Source organism: Scyliorhinus canicula, chromosome 5, assembly GCF_902713615.1.
Source record: "Scyliorhinus canicula chromosome 5, sScyCan1.1, whole genome shotgun sequence".
Taxonomy (NCBI): domain Eukaryota; kingdom Metazoa; phylum Chordata; class Chondrichthyes; order Carcharhiniformes; family Scyliorhinidae; genus Scyliorhinus; species Scyliorhinus canicula.
In genome coordinates, this window is record NC_052150.1 from 47,742,004 (window position 1) to 47,766,760 (window position 24,757).

General features: G+C 42.5%; 1 protein-coding gene across 1 annotated transcript; it reads left to right on the plus strand.

Annotated features, from left to right (window-relative positions):
• The first annotated feature begins 7,214 nt into the window (after window positions 1-7,214).
• On the plus strand, window positions 7,215-24,216 carry rbfa (ribosome binding factor A). The gene is made up of 7 exons (XM_038797002.1): window positions 7,215-7,592; window positions 10,325-10,367; window positions 15,634-15,807; window positions 17,569-17,681; window positions 21,704-21,788; window positions 22,049-22,134; window positions 23,665-24,216. The coding sequence occupies exons 1-7, from the start codon at window positions 7,426-7,428 to the stop codon at window positions 23,999-24,001; spliced, it is 1,005 nt and encodes a 334-aa protein (XP_038652930.1). The 5' UTR covers window positions 7,215-7,425; the 3' UTR covers window positions 24,002-24,216.
• Window positions 24,217-24,757: the final 541 nt, after the last annotated feature.

The following is a 24,757-nucleotide window of genomic DNA, read 5'->3' on the forward strand; positions in this document are numbered from 1 at the left end:
AGGGGGGGAAAAGGTGGGGCGGGGGGGGCGGGCGTTGACTATGCGTATTTAATTTTAATTTATTTTTAAGTTATCTTGTTGTTTACTGGGTTTGGGGGTGTGGGGGGGGGGGTGTGATACATGCGTTGTTACGGTCTTGGGGGGGTTATACTTATTATGTTGTTTTATTGTTGCTTGTTATTGTTTGCTGACACCGTAAGGACTTTATCAATTCAAAGTTATGCCATTCAGGGTGAAGAACGGCTCACAACTTCTCAGAGGCTCACAAACAGAATGATTCGAGGACTGAGTCACCGTGCCGTATTGATGGCTTGGTGGTGTTCAGCCAGAGTTGGGAAAATAATCTACATCACCTAAAGCAGTGCTTCTCAAAGTGTGGTATGCGTACCGGTGCCGGTACGCGAGCCGTCGTCTGCCGGTACGTGGAGTACTCCCAGAAAAGAAACACTTTCACACTTGCGCAAAGGTGAGTGCTGAGCTGGAGCTGGAGCTGGAGCTGGGGCTGGGGCGTTCCAAGGTTCCGTCCTCGTGCTGAGCGGGGCGGGCGGGCGGCGGGGGGGATTGCGTCCTCGGGCCGTGCTGGGGGCTGGGGTGGGGGGGGTTGCGTCCTCGGGCCGTGCTGGGGGGGGGGGGGTTGCGTCCTCGGGCCGTGCTTGGGGGGGGATTGCGTCCTCGGGCCGTGCTGGGGGCTGGGGGGCGGGGGTTTAATGATACCTATTCTTTGTTTACAAAATCAATATAAAATAAAAACATATGTCAACTTACTTTTATTATATATCCATTATATTTGCAATAATATAATATAATGTAATATAATTGCCCCTGCAATAAGATATATCTCAAAAGATTTTCTGGGGGTTCACATCCCCACCCCCCCGAACCCCCAGCTGGATTGGCTTGTTTCGCTCACCGGTCCCTGGCACATTGAAAAAAAAAACTGCCGGTACGCCACATCAGATAGTTTGAGAAGCACTGACCTAAAGGAACTGTTTGACCGCTTCAGAGAAGCCAATCTTGTGATGAATCTAGCGAAAAGCGAATTTCCTAAGTGCCACAATTCATATCTGAGACACACAGTGGGACTTGGCTAATTGGCACCACGAAAGGCTAAAACACAGGCCATTTGGGACTTCCCAGAACCCATCACCAGAAAAGAGATTTAAGATTTCTGGGCATGAGCGGATTCTACCGTAAATTTGTGCCAGACTTTAGCAGTGTGGTAGCACCACTCACAAAGCTCTTAAAGAAGAAGCACTCTAACTGGACGGAGAACTGCCAAATAGCACTCAACCATTTAAAAACCGTGTTGACGACAAACTCAGTGTAGGCAGCACCCAATTATGTCAAGCAGTTTGAAATGGCGGTGGACACTAGCGTCATTGGTGTACGAGCCGTGTTGTTGCAAGAAAAAGGTGTTGGCCTTGAGAAGCTGGTGGGATATTTCTCAAGGAAATTAAATTGTCACCAGCAGAAGTATTCGACCATTGAGAAAGAGACTTTAAGTATGGTACTAGCATTACAACATTTTGAGATTTACGTTGCCAGCAACCCAGCAGAAACAATCATTTATGCACTTCACAACCGTTTGAAATTTCGGGAGAAATTTTGAGATTGGAACACCTGTCTATTCTGATGGAGTTACTTAAAACCGTTCATGGAGCCAAGAGAGAAAACATCATTGCAGGCGTTTTATCCTGAGTATAAAAGAGACTTTTGGGACCAGTGGATGTAAATTCTCTGGGATATCTTCTAAGTTAATGCATGCTCTTGAATTTTGTAATGTTTAATATGAGAGTTAATAAGAATCTTTCAAATTAAGACATTTCGGGCAGGGTTTACCGACCAACCCGCCACTGTTTTTCGACGGCGGAGGCTGCCCACCAGCGGGATTTTCTGGTCCCGCCTTGTCATTGGGATTTCCCGTTGACTGCATCCCTCGTCGCCGGGAAACCTGTGTGCCGTTAGTGGGAATGGAATATCCCACCAGCGTGAACAGCCAGTAAATTCTGCCCAGTATATTTTTTTTAAGAGGGGAATGTGTCATGGATCTGCTAGCAACAGCAGTAAATCAAATTTAATGAGACATGATAGGAAGCGATCTCCCTAGCATTGGATAAAAACATGCTTAGCAACAGCAGTAGCAGCATTCAAAGGCATAATGAGATGCAACATTTTCAGTAACGAGATTAGCAGGCATCGAGACAGATTCAAGTGTAAATCATCCTATTAATAGAAACAGCTTACCTAGACGATTGAGAGATCGGTGGGGGGTATACACATGCTAATTTCTAGAGTCAAGGAATTTGAGAGAAGCAGACAGCCAAATACACAGAATGAAGGATCAAGGGATAATTGGTTTAATTGCCAGCACCCTCAGATGCAGGAAGGGCAATTTACATCTCATAGCCTGAGAGGATAGTCCACAACTCACAACCAGGCTTGCATCTAAGTGTCAGAACCAAGACCATGCAGATATCTTCATAAAGGTAGTTTAAATATCTTTGTTGGACCAGGAAGACGTTTCCCAGGCTTGATTATCAGCTCTGTATTTTAAGGGTAACTAAAAGCTGGATTTGACTTTAGATTTATTTTTTTTGGATGTTGTTTGGGGAAAGGGGATGTCTTAAGAACTTCAAGGATTGTAGATATATTTTAGAGCAAGGGATACATTCTACATAAACTGTGAGTGTTGTCATGTGAGAGTACCTTTAAAAAATGGGTATTTATAAATGGGTGTGTATATAAATATCTTAGTGAGAGTACCTTTCAGAAATGGCTGCTTACTACTGCAGTGATGTCAGAGAGTGGGTGGAGCTGGGCTGTCTGTCAGCTTTTTACTTCCATTTTAGACTGTTTGCTGCAGGGTGTGTTTTAGTTTCGTTTTCAGCGTTGGAGCTGAAGCCAAACAGAGCAGGTGCACTGTTGATCTCTCTGCCATGAAAAGACTATTTCTTGGTCATTTGGTGAATTCAGAATTACAAATGTTTTCAGTAATGTAAATATGATGTGCTTCTCTTAAAAGGTGTTTCTTCTGTCTTCTGGATGTTGTTTGGGAAGTTATTAAGGGTTACTTAGTGTTGTATTCTTTGGGGGTTGTATTTGAATTGATGGTTGCTAAGAAATTCACTGTATGTTTTGAAAAGGTTAACTTGAGTTCATAGAATAAACATTGCTTTGCTTTAAAGAAGTACTTTTCCATTTCTGCTGTACCACACCTGTCGAGTGGGTCGTGTGCTCCCCATACCATAATCTATTAAAAGTTGTGGGTTAGGTGAACTCCATGCTACACTTTGGGGTTCTCTAAACCTTGGCCCGTAACAGTGTGTTTAGTAATTCATATACTTAATTGTCTCAGAGTACAATTAAGTTTGCGTGTATTTGTCTTTTTTTAAATTTAATAAATAGTCGTTAATAATTGTTACACAACTGGGCTGCTTATTCTCACTAGGGTTTCACATGACTCCTCGCATCATTCCATCTACACACCCCCACGAGCCAGTGTTTCAAGTTGGGATACCCTCACAGATACAATCAGCATGGTTTGTGACAAATATTTGTAATGTTCTATCAGATACTTTATGCATAAATATTCTTTGGCAACAAAAAAATGTGATAGGAGCTGGGTTACGATCGCACTGAAAGGCATTATTCTTGCTTTCTTTCGCTGTTGTAATGGCAGAGGATGAAAGACTAAAAAAAAGAAACAAGTCCTGCTAGTACTTCCCAGGCTGCTCTGCTTTGTGAGAACACTGATCCCCAGCCTCTTGCTCTAATCTGAGTGGTGTACAAAAATAGCTACTGCCCTAAAACCTTTATTTACATATTATGACATCAGAGGTCACATGACTATGACAAGCCACAACGTACAGACCTTTTAATCCAAACATCTTCCTTTTCACACAAAAGAAAATCTCAGAAATGTTGGTAAGGAAGAATAAACCACCAGAACATATGCGTTGAAGACAGGGGAACTGGGAGAATGTAATAGAATCTTTACAAGGGAGGGTGTGAGGAAGTGTAGTCAATGTAGCTGTGGAAGTCAGTTGGCTCATTATATCAGTTGAATGCCTTTCACCAGAGATTACAAGGAACAAAAGATAAGACATGGACCGTATAAAACTGGGAAGGCTGGAAATTGGAGGCAAAGTTGATGAAATTTTCCAATTCGGGGCAAGAGTAGAAAATGGCACCAAATAGTCATTAATGTACCAGAAAACAATTTGAAGGAGGGGCCAGAGTGGGGCTGGAACAAGGAATGCTCAACATATCCCATACAATGACAGGCATACTAGCACCCATATGGATGCCCATATAAACACCTTTTATTTGGAGGAAGTGAGGTGAATTAAAAGAGAAATTGATCATTGAGAGAACAAGTTCAGCCAGGTGGAGGAGGGGTGGGCAATGGAAACTGTTTGGGCATCCGTTCAAGGAAGAAGCGGAGCACCCTCAGACCATCCTGGTGGGGTAGGAGATGTAGTGAGATTAGATGTCAATGGTGAAGAAGATGTACTAGGGCCAAGATATTGGAAACTTTAAAGTAAAAGAGGACATCAGAAATGTAGTGGATGTAAGTTGGGACAAACACAAGGGGAGAAAAAATTGAATCAAGGTAGGAAGAAATCATGTTTATAGGGAAGGAGCTAGAAGCAATTTGGGGAACTTTAAGTTGAGAAATGATGAAGGGAAGATTACCAAAGGAGATGAGGTCAGTAACTATTCTGGAAACAACGACCTGATGTTCAGTGGTGGGGTCATGGTTCAGGGGAGGTAGGAGGAAGTGTTAGAAGGTTGACCAGAAACTGAAGTAAACTATCCTTATAAACTCTGCGGTTTTAAGAGCAAGTCAGAGGCCGGGAATTCTGTGATGAGGAGCTCATCCCCTGCTTCTCCAAAACCAGTCCACTATCAACAAGGCAAAAGTAATGAGTGTGATGGAATACTCTCCACTTGCCGGGATGAGTGCAGCTCCAACTACACTCAAAAAGCGCAATATGATCCAGGACAAAGCAGCTTATTTGATTGGCACCCATCCTCTACCTTCAACTTGCACTCCCTTCACCACCGGCCATGCATACCATCTACACGATGCGTTGTAGCAACTCACCAAGGGTTCTTCGATAGCACATTCCAAACCTGTGACCTCTACCACCTGGGAGGTCGAGGGCAGCAGGTGCATAGAATCACCGTCACCTGCAAGTTCCTCTCCCAGCAAAATAACCATCCTGATGTTAAATATATCGCTAATCCTGCACTGTCACTGCATTAAAATCCCAGAAATCCTTCCTAGCAGCATTGTGAATATAGCTACAATACATGGACTGCAAAAGTTCAAGAAGGCAGTTCTCCACTACCTTCTCGAGGGCAACAAAGGATGGGCAATAAATGCTGGCCTAGCCAGTTACACCCACACCGCAGGGCAGTGCGGTGGCGCAGTGGTTAGCACTGGGACTACGGCGCTGAGGACCCGGTTTCGAATCCCAGGCCTGGGTCACTGTCCGTTTGGAGTTTGCACATTCTCCCCGTGTCTGCGTGGGTTTCACCCCCACAACCCAAAGATGTGCAGATTAGGTGGATTGGCCACACTAAATTGCCCCTTAATTGGAAAAAAAAATAATTGGGTCCTCAAAATTAAAAACAAACACCCAAATCCCATGAAAGATTTTTTAAAGGCGCTCGGCCTCTGCAAAATAGGTCAGTTCACCAGACAGCAACTTTGTCAGTTAGTTTAATAATTCCAGGGTTAGACTTGACAGAATACAGTACAGTAAGTTCAGAGGAAGACAGGTTTAAGTGAAGGAAGCAAAGAAATTGAGACGACCAATATCATTCCAGTTGTTCTCAATGAAAAGATCCAAAGAAGTGAGCACGGAAGCAAAGAGTTCAATGTCATACTAAGCACGAAAGCTGATTAAGCTGGGTTTTCCTCTACATTGAGGAGACCAAATTAAGTTTGGGTGACTGATTTGCAGAAAGAAGTCTTACAACACCAGGCTAAAGTCCAACAGGTTTGTTTCAAATCACTAGCTTTTGGAACACTGCTCCTTCCTCAGGTGAATGAAGAGGTAGGTTCCAAAAACATATATACAGAAAATGTCAAAGATGCAAGACAATACTTTGACTGCAAGCATTCAATTTTTGATTTGCAGAACACTGCTGTTCAGTATGTGAGCATGACTCCAACCTTCTGGTGATCTGTCATTTTAATTCTCCACTTTACTCTCACACTGCCATCTCTGTCATTGGCCTGCTATACTGTTCCTGTGAAGCTCAACACAAGCTTGAGGAACAACACCTCACCTTTTAATTATACACTTTACAACCTTCTGTACTCAACATTAAGTTCAACAATTTTAGATTGTAAACGCTGTCCCCTATTTTGTTTCCTTTGCTTTGCATGATTCATTTTCTCATTGTCGCGTTGACAGCTGCATAACTGCTGTAGGCACATCTTTTGTTTTTTATTTGCCCCATCAGCATTCCCTCTGGCCTGAAAAAGACTTTTCTGCTATTCAATCTCCTGCCTTGCACCCTATCACAGATCTTCCTTTTGTCCTTGTCCCACTCATTCCTTGCTCAAAACCTATTTTTACTCTTACCAGTTCTGATGAAAGGTCAACAGTCTGAAGCATTAACTATTTTTCTCTTTCCACAGATGCTGCCAGACTTGATAAGTATTTCCAGCATTTTCTGCTGATAGTTCAGATTTCCAGCATCCGTTCTATTCTGCTTTTCATAAATTAAGATGTGTGGAGATGCCGGCGTTGGACTGGGGTGAGCACAGTAAGAAGTCTTACAACACCAGGTTAAAGTCCAATATGTTTGTTTCAAACACTAGCTTTCGGAGCACTGCTCCTTCCTCAGGAAGGAGCCTACCTGAGCATTCCTACCTGAGGAAGGAGCAGTGCTCCGAAAGCTAGTGTTTGAAACGAACATGTTGGACTTTAACCTGGTGTTGTAAGACTTCTTACCATAAATTAAGAATCCTGGGAGCTTGTGTGAAATAGCAAGGAAGCAGCAAGTGCAAACTTCAGAAGCAAATGAATGCAACGTGATAGCTGGCTGTCTGGAAAAGGGCGCTAATAACAAGTCGCCGTCCAGGGCAAGCGCGCGCATGCGCACCTATGCCAGATCCCACCGGGCCAGAGTGCGCGTGCGCGGCGATGACAGAGCGCCACCGGGCCAGAGTGCGCGTGCATGGCGATGTCAGCGTCACCGGGCCAGAGTGCGCCTGCGCGGCGATGACCAGTCCCAAAGATGTTTCCAGGGTTTTTATAAAGGGGAGTTCCGGCCAGAAGTGATCTCCTTTACCACCCGCGCTCCTAAAGCCATTCCTCCTGAGGCAATGATGGACAAGCGGGCGTGTCTGTAGGCGTGGGGCGGCCTCCGATTGCTCCCCCGATCCGTGTCTTCGCAGTCGGCCCGATGGCGGCTGTTGGAGTGCTGAGCGCGCTGCGGAGGTGTGCGGCGCGGGCTGACTGCTGCAAATTGCAGGGCCTGCTGGTGAGTGGGAGCCAGTGCAGGAACGTGCAGACTACTTGCTGTCTGTTTGCGAAGAAATCCTTACTGAAGAAGTTCCTCTCCAAAACAAAGTGAGCGCGTTTGTGCAAAACCTGATTGATAATCGGACTTGCAGCTTGGGAGTTATTTTGGTGGCAGGATGGTGATGCAGCGAGTTTATGATTTGTTTAAAAAGACCTGCTCCTGCTGTGATGAAATGTGAATGTTGTATGTGTTTTTTAAGTCGATGTTGCCATTATATGGTAATGCCCTCCTCAAGCAGAATTTTTATTTAGTTATTGTATAGTATAGATGCATATTATTACCAACAGCCAGTATGAAAGCTTTGTGGTTCAAAACAGCAAGGGGAAAGTAAAGAAAAAAGCTAATCTATTCCAATTTCCGAGTTTAGACTTTTTTTTTAAAAATGTAATTATTTTATCTGAGTTACAAAGCCAGGGCTCAGAGTGTGGATCAGAGGCGAACCCCTAATCCAGTTCCTTGCCTGCTCCAAAAACCAATTCAAATTGAATCCAATTCATAGTCCTCGCAAGAGAGACATACCAGATTTGAGCCAAAAGGCTCAATCTACGCTCGATTTTAGCCAAAAGGCTAAGTTTAGACTGTTGGCGATGGTGAACAAAACAGATACGTATGAATAGAATTTTGTTTCGTCCAAATTGTGAGCAATTTGAATCTGAAATATAATTATGTACAAGCTAATAAATTAAAATTGTAATATCAGATATGACGATGACAAGAGGATATTTGGTCCCTATACCTCTGCCATGCTGTGTTAATGTGATTACAATTGTGCAACTCTTCTTTGAGTCTATTTCCTGCTGGCTGATGCTTTGTAAGAATTTTTTTTATTTTGAGCTTTATACTCACGAGGAGGCTATAAGCTGATCCACATCAAACAATCTGCTATAAAAACACTGTCCATGTTTTGACAGCTGTGGCAAATTCCACCAGAGCAGTTAAGACAATCAACAGCATTTTAACTAGGATGGCACGGCGCTGAGGACCTGGGTTTGATCCTGGCCCAGAGTCACTATCTGTGTGGCGTTTGCACATTCTCCATGGGTCTCACCCCCACAACCCAAAATGTGCATGGTAGGTAGATTGGGTACACTAAATTGCCACTTAATTGGGAGAAAAAATGATTTGAAACTTTACATTTTAAAAAAAAAAAATTCTCTAAGGGTTCACGTCTGTACCATCCAAAAAAAAGCATTCAGTCCACAAAATGTTAATCAGAAAAAGTGAGTATGCCCTATTTCCCAATGTTAATGGGTACTTTTTTTTAAAAATTCAACGGTCCAAATTTGCACCTTTACCAAAAACTAATCAGTTCTTCCTTGGGCAATCTGTAGACCAAGTTTTGTTGAACTCTATCCAGTTGTTTTAAGGTATTATCCACAGACAACTGGGTGGAAAACATTATCTCTGTCACTGAAAGTGGACAATAAATTTTAAAACAAAATATTGGAACTAATCAGCTGGTGAGGCAGCATCTGCGGAGAGAGAAACCAGAGTTAAAGGTTCAACTCTAACCTTTAATCAGAATTATTCTGATGAATATATTAATACAAGTTAAGTGGCCTCCTACACTTGCATAGTGTTTACATAACCAGGCAGAGTCCAGTGGTATTGCCACTGGACGAGTAATCTAGATACCCAGAGAAAGATCTGGGAACCCAGGTTTAAATCTTGCTAAGGTAGGTGGTGAAATTTAAATTTGATAAATATCTGGAATTAAAAGTCTAATGACCATGAAACCATTGTCGTAAAAACCCATCTGGCTCACTAATTTCCTTTAGGGAAGGAAATCTGCTGTTCTTAACCTGGTCTGGCTTGCATGCAAGTCCAATGTGGTTGATTTTCAAATGCTGTCTGAAATGGAGGGCAGTTGGTGACGGGCAATAAATGGTGGCCCAGCCAGCAACACCCATGGTCCCATGAAATGATTTGTTTTTAAAACTGATTTCTCTCTCTCTCTCTCTCTCTCTCTCTCTCTCTCTCTCTCTCTCTCTTTCTCTCTCTCTCTCTCTCTCTCTCTCTCTCTTTCTCCTCCTCCTCCCCCCCCCCCCCTCCCCCCTTGTGGATCTTTTGTAAAAATCCGATGTAACCCTTCAAGCTGGCCATTTAATTACTCTTTGGGATTTATTACAAGAAGATTTTTGTGGTATTTTTAAGTACATATAACAACCGCTTTTAATGCTAATTTTATTTTATTTTAATATTCATGGAATAAAAACAAATAGATTTAGAGCTATATTGGAACTGGAAATTATTAGTCATTTTAAAATTAACTCTAAACCATTTTACCCAACCTTCATTGAAATTACACGACTTGGGTTAAGCTTGCAACCACCATGCTCATTCCTTTTTTTTAAAATTTAGATTACCCAATTATTTTTTCCAATTAAGGGGCAATTTAGCGTGGCCAATCCACCTACTCTGCACATTTTTGGGTTGTGGGAGCGAAACCCACGCAGACACGGGGAGAATGTGCAAACTCCACACGGACAGTGACCCAGAGCCGGGATCGAACCTGGGACCTCAACGCCGTGATGCGGTTGTGCTAACCACTAGGCCACCGTGCTGCCCTACCATGCTCATTCCTGTCGGATTCAAAACTTTCAGGAGTTTTCCATGGAGGATAACTCTACATGTGTGTGAGCATGTTTGGTGGTAGCATTGAGATTCACAACTGCAGTGTAATTGTGTAGCTCCTGGCCTCAAGTGGTGTAATGGCAGCCTAAAACTGTACCTTAAATATTTATATGCTCAGCGTATTGTTTTCTGTCCATCAATACAGGAAGAAGTTTTGGTATGAAAGCCCTACACTGAGATCACAACTGGTAAGAACATTTTAGTAAATAAACAAATTCAATTTATAACTGGTGAATACAGGCTTCATTTTCTGACCAAGATAAAATAATAGCTGATCCTCGTGCTCAGCCACCGCCTCTTCCACCTTCTGGCTCGCCTGTCCCTGGGCTTCCAATCTTTGCTCCACCCGATCAATCCCCATCTTAATCGGGTCCAGGTACTCTTATCTTTGCTTGCCGAAGCTCTCCTGAAGGAATTCCACCAGCTGCTCCGTGGACCACTAGGCCGGCAATCCCAGTCCCTGGGCCTCCGCCATGTTTTCCTGTGCTGCAGACTCCACTCCCTTCTTTACCCAATAAACTCTCCTTTGCAGACCACTTCTGGTCCATGACTCCATAACCTGGTGGGGGATTCTTCTCCTCTACCTCACCAGTCTCCAATTTTACCTATCAAATCACCCATAAGTCGGGGGGAAAAGGTGCCAAAGGTCCACCACGAGCAGGAGCTACCAAATAAGCGGCCCCTCACTCCATGGCCGCCACCGGAAGTCCCCATTCCTTCCCTTGTTGCGCCAGGATCATCCTGATACTCCTCCCTCTGCCAAATTAGTTTAAATCCTCTCCCTCACTCCATCAGCATTGGTCCCAATATTAGGTTTAGCTCAGTTGGCTGGATAGCCAGATGCAGAGCAAGACCAACAGCGCGGGTTCAATTGCTGTACTGGCTGAGTTTATTCAGGTAAGCTCCGCCTTCTCGACCTTGCTCCTCACCTGAGGTGTGGTGATCTTCAAGTTAAATCACCACCATTCTACTCTCACCGTCAAAGGGGAAAGCAGCCTATGGTCAGTTGGGACTATGGCGATTTTACTTTCTAGGTTTTAAGTTGTAATGCTAGGAAAGTGCAAAATGAAACTAAGAACACAATGCTTGACTACAAAATGATGTAGCATGGCAGCATTTGGAGTACTGTGCCAGGCTTTGACCCCCACATGTGCTGTGGGATATCATAGCCCTGGAGAAGGTACAGAGGAGGGTAACCAAAATATCTATTCTTAGGAGTGCATACTTGGCAGACTCTGAGTTTTTATTTTAAGAGAAACACCGATTCAGAGAGTCTGCAATTGAGGAAATGAAAGTTTTTATATTCAGCTGAATAGGTTTCTTGTCATGGATAGGATGGACGACAGGACATGCAGATAAAAATCCTTTCGCAGATGTTAGTATTTCTTTTTATGGTCATCTCCCTATGGTACAAAGCACTCACTGAGTATGGTTTTCATGCAATCCTTAAGGAAGAATTATAAATTCCTGAGATGATCATCTATAGTTAGGAGAAAAGACTGTTGGGTTTATTTTCAGTGGACCAGATGAGTTGTTTGCGGGAGATTTACGATATAAGAACATAAGAACTAGGAGCAGGAGTAGGCCATCTGGCCCCTCGAGCCTGCTCCGCCATTCAGTTAGATCATGGCTGATCTTTTGTGGACTCAGCTCCACTTTCCGGCCCGAACACCATAACCCTTAATCCCTTTATTCTTCAAAAAACTATCTATCTTTACCTTAAAAACATGTAATGAAGGAGCCTCAACTGCTTCACTGGGCAAGGAATTCCATAGGTTCACAACCCTTTGGGTGAAGAAGTTCCTCCTAAACTCAGTCCTAAATCTACTTCCCCTTATTTTGAGGCTATGTCCCCTAGTTCTGCTGTCACCCGCCAGTGGAAACAACCTGCCCGCATCTATCCTATCTATTCCCTTCATAATTTTAAATGTTTCTATAAGATCCCCCCTCATCCTTCTAAATTCCAATGAGTACAGTCCCAGTCTACTCAACCTCTCCTCATAATCCAACCCCTTCAGCTCTGGGATTAACCTAGTGAATCTCCTCTGCACACCCTCCAGCGCCAGTACGTCCTTTCTCAAGTAAGGAGACCAAAACTGAACACAATACTCCAGGTGTGGCCGCACTAACACCTTATACAATTGCAACATAACCTCCCTAGTCTTAAACTAGGCTTGTAAACCAACCTTCTGTGACTCATGCACTAGCACACCCAAGTCTCTCTGAACAGCGGCATGCTTTAATATTTTATCGTTTAAATAATAATCCCGTTTGCTGTTATTCCTACCAAAATGGATAACCTCACATTTGTCAACATTGTATTACATCTGCCAGACCCTAGCCCATTCACTTAACCTATCCAAATCCCTCTGCAGACTTCCAGTATCCTTTGCACTTTTCGCTTTACCACTCATCTTAGTGGCATCTGCAAACTTGGACACATTGCCCTTGGTCCCCAACTCCAAATCATCTATGTAAATTGTGAACAATTGTGGGCCCAACACGGATCCCTGAGGGACACCACTAGCTACTGATTGCCAACCAGAGAAACACCCATTTTCCCAACTCTTTGCTTTCTATTAATTAACCAATCCTCTATCCATGCTACTACTTTACCCTAATGCCATGCATCTTTATCTTGTGCAGCAACCTTTTGTGTGGCACCTTGTCAAAGGTTTTCTGGAAATCCAGATATACCACATCCATCGGCTCCCTGTTATCTACTGCACTGGTAATGTCCTCAAAAAATTCCACTAAATTAGTTAGGCATGACCTGCCCTTTACGAACCCATGCTGCGTCTGCCCAATGGGACAATTTCTATCCAGATGCCTCGCAATTTCTTCCTTGATGTTAGATTCCAGCATCTTCCCTACTACCGAAGTTAAGCTAACTGGCCTATAATTTCCTGCTTTCTGCCTACCTCCTTTTTTAAACAGTGGCGTCAAGTTTGCTAATTTCCAATCCACCGGGACCACCCCAGAGTCTAGTGAATTTCGGTAAATTATCACTAGTGCATCTGCAATTTCCCTAGCCATCTCTTTTAGCACTCTGGGATGCATTCCATCAGGGCCAGGAGACTTGTCTACCTTTAGCCCCATTAGCTTGCCCACCACTACCTCCTTAGTGATAACAATCCTCTCAAGGTCCTCACCTGTCATAGCCTCATTTCTATCAGTCGCTGGCATGTTATTTGTGTCTTCCACTGTGAAGACCGACCCAAAAAACCTGTTCAGTTCCTCAGCCATTTCCTCATTTCCCATTATTAAAACTCCCTTCTCATCCTCTAAAGGACCAATAGTTACCTTATATTGTATGTACCTTATATTATATTGTAATGGTCAGTTGGAAAAGACTTCTGGTTTGGTAGTTAAATGGGGAGGGATCAATTTAAAACTCGTCCCTGAAATCAAAGTAAGAGGGTGGGATAAATAAGTTATAAAATCTTCACTACAAGTAATAGTTGAGCAGGGACCATTGTTTTTTTTAATAGGATGTGTAAATAAATATTTGAAGAAAAGGAAAATATGCAAGAGCTAAAATAGAGACCGCGTTTAGGGCAAGAAAAGGCTCAGCTAGGTGAGTTCTTTCTGGCTTCTCTGTGGACCAGGGGCTCTGAGACCAGCAAGGAAACCAGTGGATATCCCCCTGCCATTCAGTTCCCTTTTTTGAGCCAGGGACTATTCCCTGGGTTCATGACAATGGTCTTTTAACTACCAGGCTGTCAGTGCATGATGACCTATTGGGTGAGCAGGTGGCATGATAATGAGATCTGGCCATGAAAATAAATCTTGCCTTCCTACTCCTGTCCCCTGATAGACCAGATGTATGCTTTGCTATGTTTCTGCCTGGGAGTTAAAATAAAACCTAGTTAACCAAATGAAGTGAATGAATTGTGACTCAGCTGAGTTTGGAATGATTTATGGACACTGCAATTTCCAGAAAATTTGTATTTTGCTCATATACTTGATGCTTCTAACTTGTAACCTCAAATTCATTAGCACTTGAGCTCTGTTAAGCAAGCACAGGCCTAGGTCAGTGTGAACTTTGTTACCTTTTCAAACATTCTTCCTAAACTGTTAAATAATTGTGTAATACACAATGAAACACTTCTTGGGTTCAGCCAAGTTGATTGAGCAATCAATTTCGATTTTTAGCTGCATTTGTTCAGTGAGTAATGTTGCCTTGAATATGGGACGAAAAGTGCTGTGGGATTTTACTTAACATGCAAATGGACCACTTCATCTGAGAAGCAATAAAATACCTGGAGAGCAATAAAGCTTTCATCATATCTTGAATTCTAGTAGTGGCATTTAGTCCACAACCTTCTGGGCGGGTGCGGAGGTGATGGGTCCAAGCTGAGGTGGGAGCGCCGGTGACGAGTCCAAACTTGATTGATATTTATTGTCACATGTATCGGAGTACAGTGAAAAGTGAGTTTCTACGGCCATGGGAATGTACACAGTGCGTACTTAGTAGGCAAGAATAATGGACAGAGTACATTGACAGTGGTGCATTAACAAATACATAGTGATTCGTGACAGTGCAGAACAAGACCAAACAAGAGCAGCATAGGGCATTGTGAATAAGCTATCGACCATCGCTACTTCGCAACCATTGATGAAAAGGGGGGGGGGGGGGGATCAGTTCCTTGGTCTTACCAGCATTTAGAGAGAGGTTGTTTTCGGTGCACCATGCAACCAAGTGATCTATCTCCCTTCTGTAGTCTGATTCGTCGTTGTTCAAGATACGATCCACCACAGTCATATCATCTGCAAACTTATATCTCGCCACACGTTCGTCTCTGTGTGTGTGTGCGCGTGTGCGTGCGTGCGTGCGTGCGCGCGCGCGTGCGTATATATATATATACAGTAGATGACTCAGCACACATCTGGTCTGACAGATTGTTGTCTGTTGGTGAGGAAGTTCAGGACCCAGGGACGGGTCAAATCCAAGGTTGCAGAGTTTGGTTATTAGTCTTGTTGGGATAATGATGTTGAAGGCAGAGCTATAATCTATGAACAGCAGTCTGATGTAGGTGTCCTTGTTGTCAAGATGTTCGCAACTTGATTGTAGGGCAAGAGAGAGGCATCTGTTGTAAATCGGTTGTCGTGGTAGGCGAACTGCAATGGATCGAGACCATCTGGGAGGTTGGTGTTGATCCATCTCATGACTAGCCGCTCGAAGTATTTCTTGATAACAGACGTCAGGGCCACCAATCGGTAGTCGTTGAGGTACGCTACCTTGTTCTTTGGTACTGGTATTATGGGAGCGCCGGTGACGGGTCCAAGCTGAGGCGGGAGCGCCGGTGACGGGTCCAAGCTGAAACATGAAAGTTGAGATGAAATGAAACTCACTAGATATGGATCTACCTGGATATTACCTCTTTAAAAAGTAGGACCTTATTTATCTTGATAATTTACAATTGTTTGGTTTCATTTACTGTTTTTCTGTAGTTTTACAAGCCCTCCGGTTACGAGAACGTATTGAAACCTCAACGCAAGATGCAGAAGGAGGACTCTATCCGATTGAGAACACTCAATAATATTCTTTATAAAGCAATCACAGAGCTGGTGAACAGTAATGAAGTTAGCTCAGAAGTATATGACCAAAAAGTTGAGATATCCAAAGTAAGTGCAACTTTATTATCTTCCATGTGTTATTCTGTCTGAAGGTAGAGGACAGGAGAAGGAAACAATACAAACTATTTTAATATTTAAAAAAATACTGAGAATTCAATAGTGAAAGGTCATCCCTGTGAAATATCCTTACAAGCACCAGTGTTCCACTTTTAACAAGACATGTGTCCACGTACATAGACGTGCAGATCATTGATCCACCTAGCTATCCTCTGGACTCACTCCCTTCGTGGGAGTGTTCCAAAGTACCTTTACGCTATTATATTTAAAAAGTGGCATTTCCCCTTCTTTCACATCCATTGTTTTAAATGGTATTTTCCCGGCTTGGGTCACTGTCTGTGCGGAGTCTGCACGTTCTCCCTGTGTCTGCATGGGTTTCCTCCGGGTACTCCGGTTTCCTCCCACAAGTCCCGAAAGACATGCTGTTAGGTGAATTGGACATTCTGAATTCTTCCTCTGTGTTCTCGAACAGGTGCCGGAGTGTGGCGACCTAGGGGATTTTCACAGTAACTTCTTTGCAGTGATAATGTACACTTACTTGTGACAATAATAAATATTATTATGAAAGGAGAACTTGCCTAAATTCAGAATTTTCATGCCTGCAAAACTCTTGCCAGTACTGAATGCCCCATCATTCTCTTCTCTGCAGAAAGTCCCAGGTTGGCTTAGTAATTCAGTTACCATCTTCTGTACAAAAAAAATGATTTCGGGACTGCACATTTTGAATTAGGTCTCTGAAAATTCTACAGATTGATTAGGATATCTGCCTTCTGGCGTCCTCAGCATCTTGACCAAATTTCAGTCAAGTCTTAACAATCCAAAAGGTAACTTATTCCCATTATGTGAAATCAAGGGTCTTTGTGGATCCTTTCTGTTGTATATTGAATGTAATTAGAAACTGATTAAACAGCCGGTGTTTAGAATGTGAAGGAAATTTTCTAGCAGCAGCCTAAGATCATAGAATTTACAGTGCAGAAGAAGGCCTTTTGGCCCATCGAGTCTGCACCGGGCCTTACAAAGAGCACCTTACTCAAGCCCATGTATCTACCCTAACCCCCACTTCACCTTTTTGGACACTTTGGGCAATTTAGCATGGCCAATCCAACTAACCCGCACATCTTTAGACTGTGGGAGGAAACCAGAGCACCCGGAGGAAACCCATGCAGACACTGGGAGAATGTGCAGACTCCGCACAGACAGTGACCCAAGCCGGGAATCGAACCTGGGGCCCTGGAGCTGTGGAGCAACTGTGCTAACCACTATGCTACCGTGCTCCCCAGAAGGAATTAACTTGAATGTCAGCTAGGAGTTTAGAAATTATCACAGTAATTTTTTCTGTTCACTATTTGTAGTGAAGTTGTAAATATTTTTTTAAGGAATGAGATTGATTTTGCTACAAATCACTTTTAAGTTACAGAGAAAAAACAAAATCTCTGGGAAGATAAAGTTTTATGCTGGGGGAAAAAAAACCTAAATTTAAAAAAAACAAGTGTTGGAATATTTAATCCAGAGGATAGAACTTTACCCTTTCAATTAAGCATTTCATCTTTTGGTTTCTTTGAGGCAAATTGGATGACCTTTTTTATGAAATCTGTAGAATTATTTGTGATGGTATAAATAACACTGGATAATACTGTGAACTAATTGCAGCCAGGTTAAAACCTGCTGAGTTCTGGCAGTCTGCTAATCAAGATTGAATTCACAGCTGTACAAAGTTTAGAGATTCATTGGGATTGGCTGCTGATATCATAGGTACTTCTGGCTGTGGATTATTCGGCATGTCGAGCTTACTGGGTGGCAAGTGGTTCCGTGGAAAAAGATAATCACATTCAGCAAGTCTTAGAAAAATATTCCCCACGTGTAAGGTAAGTAACATCTCCATTTTTTCTGTTAAATTGTGCTCTGATCATTAGTTGGATGTTAACTAAACCACATGGAGTATTGTTGAGAAAAGAGGCATGTTGTCAAAACCTTTCGCCTTGCACCCATCAGGACAATTCAATAGTAAAGGGAACAACAGGGAGTGCTGATTGATTGGCAAGTTATACTCTGGTAGAGGTGTTGCAGTAGAGAATGTACCAGGGAACAATCAACTACCCAGCTTTGTTCAAATCCGTTGTCACGGCAATGAACAACGGAGGGCAATGAACAATGGAATGCCTGTCCCTCAACTTTTTTGAGTTGAAAAAGGTGCAATGTGGGGACATGCTCCTTCTGTCTGCAAACAAACAGGGCCCCCTGTGTGAATATATGTAACTTCTAGCATGTGTAAGTGAGCCACACCGCCGAACCGGACTGATATCTTAAATTGGCTGACAATGTAATTCTTAGCACAATCTGGATTGTTCAGGAAGTGCTGTCCATTTGCAGAATTGCGTCTAATGATGCACACTCTCTGAATTTTGCAAGCAAGAGTTGGTTGGGTGGTGTCTGTACTCTGCCTATTGTGAGCAGCCGAAGGGGTGTGCTGTTTGATTTAATCTGCCAAGGCCTATGCACCGGGCCTCTCAAGGCTATGTACATGACCCCTACTATACTCCCTATACACACACGACCTTGTGGCAAATTTGGTTCCAACTCCATCTATAAGTTTGCTGATGACATGATCATAATGGGTCGGATCTCAAACAACGATGAGTCAGAGTACAGGAGGGAGATGGAGAACCTAGTGGCGTGGCGTAACAACAACAACAATCTCTCCCACCACGTCAGCAAAACTAAGGAGCTGGTCATTGACTTCAGGAAGAAAAGTATCGTACACACCCCTGTATCAATGGTGCCGAGGTGGAAATGATTGACAGCTTCAAATTCCTAGATGTGCACATCACCAACAATCTGTCCTGGTCCACCCATGCCAACGCTACAACCAAGAAAGCACAACACCTATACATCCTCCAAAAACTAAAGAAATTCAGCATGCCTTCATTGACTCTAAGCAATTTTTACAGATGCATCATAGAAAGCCTCCTATCTGGCTGCATCACAGCCTGGTATGGCAACTGCTCGGCCGAAGACCGTAAGAAACTAGAGTCTTGAACGCAGTCCACTCCATCACGCGAACCCCCCTCCAATCCATTGATTCTGTCTACACCTCCCACTGCCTTGGGAAAGCGGGCAGCATAATCAAAGATTATCTCACCTGAGTTATTCTCTCTTCCATCAGACAGGAGATACAAAAGTCTGAACGCACACTAACCGGTTCAAAAACAACTTCCTCACTGTTACCAGACTCCTGAATGATCCTCTTATGGACTGAACTAATCTTTTCACATACTTCTTCTCTACTGAGAAGTACTATACTCCGTATGCTTCACCCGATGCCTGTGGTGTCTATGTATTTACATTGTGTATTTATGAAGGTCCTAGGTTTTTTTAATGTATTGAACGATCTGTCTGGACTGTATGCAAAATAATATTTTTCACTACCTCTGTATATGTGACAACAAACCAAATCCAAATCACACTGACACTGAAATTAATAAACAGGCAGTCTTCACACTTGCCACACAATTGGTTCCTGAAAACCAAGTTGTCAGTCAAAACATCATAAGTCAGAACTGATTTTCCCATCGTAACAAGGGTATAAATGGGGCAGTGGTTCATGAACCATGGACAGAAGTCACTCCAGGAGCACTTGGCATTGTAAAATGCTCTCCAGTCTTGCGTTGTTAAGTCGCTGAGGGGACTGTTGATGCCTGCGTGCCTTAGCACAAGTTTCTTGGTTAGTATGCGGGATATAATGAAGCCATCGATCATTGTCAGTTGCCAGTTTAATCTTGAACTTCTGAGAGTGAGTGCATATTAAATGCATTACAATAGTGACAGATATGCCACAAAATTGAACAGAATAAAACACTTGTTTCCAACCTGATTAAAGACAGTTTGACCTGTTTAGTCATAGGTGGGGCAGCACAGGACGCTACTGCATACAGATGAACATGATGGCGTGGCGTAGTAAAGTCGAAATGTGGTATCCATTTATAAACTATAAATACCATATGTTGTAAAGTCAAAGTCTGCTTGTATCACATTATTCATTAATGCGATAGACAGATGTCTTTGGCTTGACGGCAGTATCCTGTTAGTGGAAAATAGCACTCGTGTTGCTACTGCATCATAACACCGGTTGCTCAAATATTTGGGACACCTTGACCTTCAGGGTGATCGGAGATAGGCTGGGCACTTTTTCAAGGCTGAAGTGGCGGCTTAGGCCCACTCACGAGTTTGCTTAATGTACAGAGAACAATCAAAATAGCCATTATCTTGCAGGATGGCTTTGATGTGCAGAGAATGATAATCTTTATTGTCACAAGTAGGCTTACATTAACACTGCAATGAAGTTACTTCAGGATCAAGCTTGCACGCTGAACAAATGGCTCTGAAAAGACCAATCTTGTGGCCTCAGGAACTGTAGGAATCCCAATGCCTATATTGACCAGTGACGGTAGGCTTGTGGTGGATAGAAGTAGAGAACCCATTGGCAGATTTCTCATTAATGCTTCAAGGAAAGGGAGCTAATTTGACTGCTCAATTTCAAAAGTGTATTTGAGCACAGGACTGACCCTATTAAAATGTGTAAGTAAGTTCTTGCTTGGAACTGTGGATTTAAATGTAACAAACGTATCATCCAAGTATCTGAAGTGTGCGAGATGTAGAAGGTTAGGTGTCAATCCATCGAAAATATGATTCTCGTGGAACGCAACAAAGATTTGTTGAGAACTGAGAAACACCATCTATTTTGGCATACTGTTATGGGCCAGGGTTTAGAGAACCCCAAAGTGTATTGTGGAGTTCACTTGACCCACAACTTTTAATTGATTGTGGTATGGGGAGCACACGGCCCACTCTACAGGTATGGTACAGCAGAAATGGAAAAGTATTTTTTAAAGCAAAACAATGTTTATTCTATGAACTCAAGTTAATCTTTTTAAAACATACAGTGAACATCTTAGCAACCATTAATTCAAATACAACCCCCAAAAGAATACAGCACTAAGTAATCCTGAATAACTTCCCAAACAACATGCAGAAGACGGAAGAAACACCTTTTTTAACAGAAGTACATTAGGTTTACATTCACTACTGAATTCACCAAATGATCAAGAGATAGTCTTTTGATGGCAGAGAGAACAGCAGTACACCTGCTTGGTCTGGCTTCAGCTCCAACACTGAAAACGAAATGAAAACATACCCTGCAGCAAACAGCATAAGACAAAAGTAAAAAGCTGACAGACAGCCCAGCTCCACCCACTCTCTGACATCACTGCAGTAATGAACACCCATTTCTTACATGACAGTACATTGTCACGAAAACTACACTGAGTTCTCAAAGTTCAAAAAATAGTGCATACTGTCTGTGCGAAGTCTGGACGTTCTCCCCGTGTCTGCGTGCGTTTCCTCCGGATGCTCCAGTTTTCTCCCACTAGTCCCGAACGATGTTAGGTAATTTGGACATTCTGCATTCTCATTCTGTGTACCCGAACAGGTGCCAAAATGTGGAGACTAGGGGCTTTTCACAGTAACTTAATTGCAGTGTTAATGTAAGCCTACTTGTGAAGATAAAGATTATTATCATTCTCTGTGGCAATGCCTCTACCAAGCAGAATCCACTTGCCAACCTATCGGCATTTTCTTCTCATGCAGTAATAAATTGTTGTTCCTAATATTATTGGTATTCTTGCAAACGAGTGCAAAATGAAATTTTGTGACAGCGTGTCTCTTTCAGTATTATGGAAGTTCTCTACTACCACATGACTACTTATAAACCACATTTGCTTTCTCTATAGTTTCCACCAAACCATTCATAGAAACGGGGCAATGTGGGGGTAGGGAGGGGGGGGGGAACAAATTCCAATCAAATCAAATGTATTTTTCTTTAAATTTCTAGACACGTCCTTATCACCCAGCAAGTCATGGGCAGTGTTCCTCCAGTGGTCTTTGTCAAGGACCAACAACAAACAGCAATAGCTGAGGTGGGTAATCATTACAATGAATTTCTATGATGAAATTATGTATGAATACAATAGCTGAACATCAGTAAATTAAGCTTCATGTATCATTCATCTGTTCTGAACAGAATAATGTACTGAGCTTAATACGAACATGATGTATTTGTAGTAGACAATTTTGACAAGACCGTAAAAAAAATACAGCACTTAATTCGTATATGTCATTTTAATATACAGGGTTTTAAAGCACACCGTATTAAAATAAACTTTACTTTCTAATACAGGTAGAAAGATTGTTAGAAATTGCTGATTATGGCTCTGAAGAGGAGACTGCCTATGCTGGGCAAGTTCGGAACCCAAAGCATTTTGGGTAACTACTATTTATAACATTTATTTTTTAAATTGTGTTTTAATCCTACAAATTTGACCTTTTTTGATATTTGTAAGAAAATTAAAGAAGGGCAGTGATGTTGGTGGCTAATGTGTTTCTGTCCACGCATAAACTCCTAGTCACACCAAAACAGCATGTGACAACTTATTTTGTCCAGACGCAATATTTGCAAGAATTGAAACTAACCAATGTTGCACTATGCTGATAGATTAAGGCCACTGTGGAATTGCAGCCTTGAACTCTTGGAGAAAAGGAAAAATGCCTGAGAGCTCCCCAAAGCACCCATCTTTAAGGGTGACCAGAACAGATATGATAATGGGCTTATTTTTCTTTTCTGCCATGGATCAGGATGCATATATTGCCTATCACTGTTTGTCGCAAATCTTTTACAAGTGAGTGGCACAATGGTTAGCACTACTGCCTTATGGCACCAGGGACCTGCATTCCGACCTTGGTGACTACTGTTTGTGTGAAATTTCCACATTCTTCCCGTGTCTGCGTGGGTTTCCTCCCACAGTCCAAAAATTTGCAGTATTAGCCATGCTATATTTCCCTTAGTATCCAAAGATGTGCAGGTTAGGTGGGGTTACGGGGATAGATGAAAAAAATGAAAAAGGAAAATGAAAATCGCTTATTGTCACGAGTAGGCTTCAATGAAGTTACTGTGAAACATTCCGGCGCCTGTCCGGGGAGGCTGCTGAACCGTGCTGCTGGCCTGCCTTGGTCGGCTTTAAAAGCCAGCAATTTAGCCCAGTGAGCTAAACTACTGGTGAGGGAAATGGGCCACAGTAGAGTGCTGTTTCAGAGGGTCGGTGCAGAAGCAATGTGCCTAATGGTCGTCTCCTGCAATGTAGGGATTCTATGAAGTGGCTTGCCAGTATCATTTCAGCGAGCTTCTACCATCGTGTGGACCAAGTCACATGTAGGTCAGACCAGCTGCGCTATTAATAAATTGTGTCCTTTGACAATCCAGCTGACTTCATTGTTATATTTGCTTTGGTGCTAGCCTACAGAAAACCAAATCTATTGAATTCCATTCCATGAATGTACAATGCATCTGTTGCTAGTCCAGTCTCTTAACCATTTGAAGGCTTGTACATTCCATTCTCTTGGTGGCAGCAGAATGAATGATCTGATCATTAAATTGGGGGACGTATTTGAAAGGAATAGGGATTTTGGGGGCCTTGGACCTATGGTTCCCACAAGTCCCCAACACTAGATTGTTATAGAACATACAGTGCAGAAAGAGGCCATTCGTCCCATCGAGTCAGCACCAACCCACTTAAGTCCTCTCTTCTACGCTATCCCCAAAACCCAAGGTTTTGTTGTAGAAGAACTGATAAAAGATTGATTTACTATAGTTAGTCAATCATGTTGACTCTGAGGATAGTAGAAAGTGAACTCGATGGAACTTGTTTTTTTTAATCGAGCAATTGCTATCTACAGGAACACTTAATAATTCAAAAAAGGCCTCTTTTATCCCCTTGTCAACTTTTTTTTCCATTGTAGACAAGTTCCTCAAGATTCGACTTGGAAACCTACTTCTCGAGAAACTATAACCGCCTCGCCTGACCTGCCTCCATCTCCTGAAGGAGATCTTTTTGGTATTGACCATGACTTACTCAACAGACAGATATTGGAATACAAAAAGAAAAGTAATGAAAAGTTATTGGAAACAAATAGTTGTATGTTATCAGAACAGCACCAACAGCAACTAGCTCATCTTCAAAAACTAAAGAGAAAAAAGAAAAAGTCCAAGTACAAGCCTGATGATATCACACCTGATGCATACTTTTCTGAAAAGTATTACATGGACTCTGCCGACACATTGTCAGACAAGGATTAGGAAATGAAGGAACTCGACACGGGAAGATCCAAAAGAATTACAATCTCTAAAGGACATACGGCAATTAAAGTGTGTACTTGAGCCATGACTTACACAACCGTTGCAATTTGTAATTACGTTTTTGTTCTTTAGTGCTGAGTCACTTGTATCCTTTTTTTTGTGAAAAGTTGTGTGCTGCTTTTATTAAAAACTTTTGATAAAACTCCTCCGGTAAAGAGTTCAAGATGTGCATTGATGTTTCATTGCTGCAGTAGGTATGATGAAAGAAGTTGCATTACATTTAGCTGGTCCCAAAGTTCAAAGGGGGTAGCTTTCTTCAGTTTGTTACCATTTTGATGCTGGGCAGCACGGTGATGCAGTGGTTAGCACTGATACCTCACGGCGCTGAGATCCCAGGTTCGATCCTGGCCCTGGGTCACTGTCCATGTGGAGTTTTCGATTCTGGCCCTGGGTCACTGTTCATGTGGGGAGTGGTAAGTCTGCTGGAGAGCTACGAAAGTCTTTGAGGGTGTCCCATTGTGCCATGCTACTGGCAGAGATGTATTTGAGTTTGAAGTTTAGTAAGGCTGGTTGCAGTTTTTTTTTTTTAAAGTAGTTTTGTTGCTTTTCAGTTGTATTTCTAACAAAAAAGAAAGTATAAAGAAAACTCAGAATATGAGGCATATCAACAATAAAATCCAAATGATCGGTTACAACAACCATACCATTAATAATAGACATGCTACCCCCTTGTATTAAAACATACTAGGGGTGTGA

What these genes read in the sequence shown, in the direction of transcription:
- rbfa (XM_038797002.1), top strand. Translation starts at nt 7,426, where the DNA reads ATGGCGGCTGTTGGAGTGCTGAGCGCGCTGCGGAGGTGTGCGGCGCGG. An exon ending in AAATATTCCCCACGTGTAAG is followed by an intron (nt 17,682 to 21,703) that starts GTAAGTAACATC and finishes TTAAATTTCTAG; the next exon opens with ACACGTCCTTATCACCCAGC. An exon ending in CGGAACCCAAAGCATTTTGG is followed by an intron (nt 22,135 to 23,664) that starts GTAACTACTATT and finishes TTTCCATTGTAG; the next exon opens with ACAAGTTCCTCAAGATTCGA.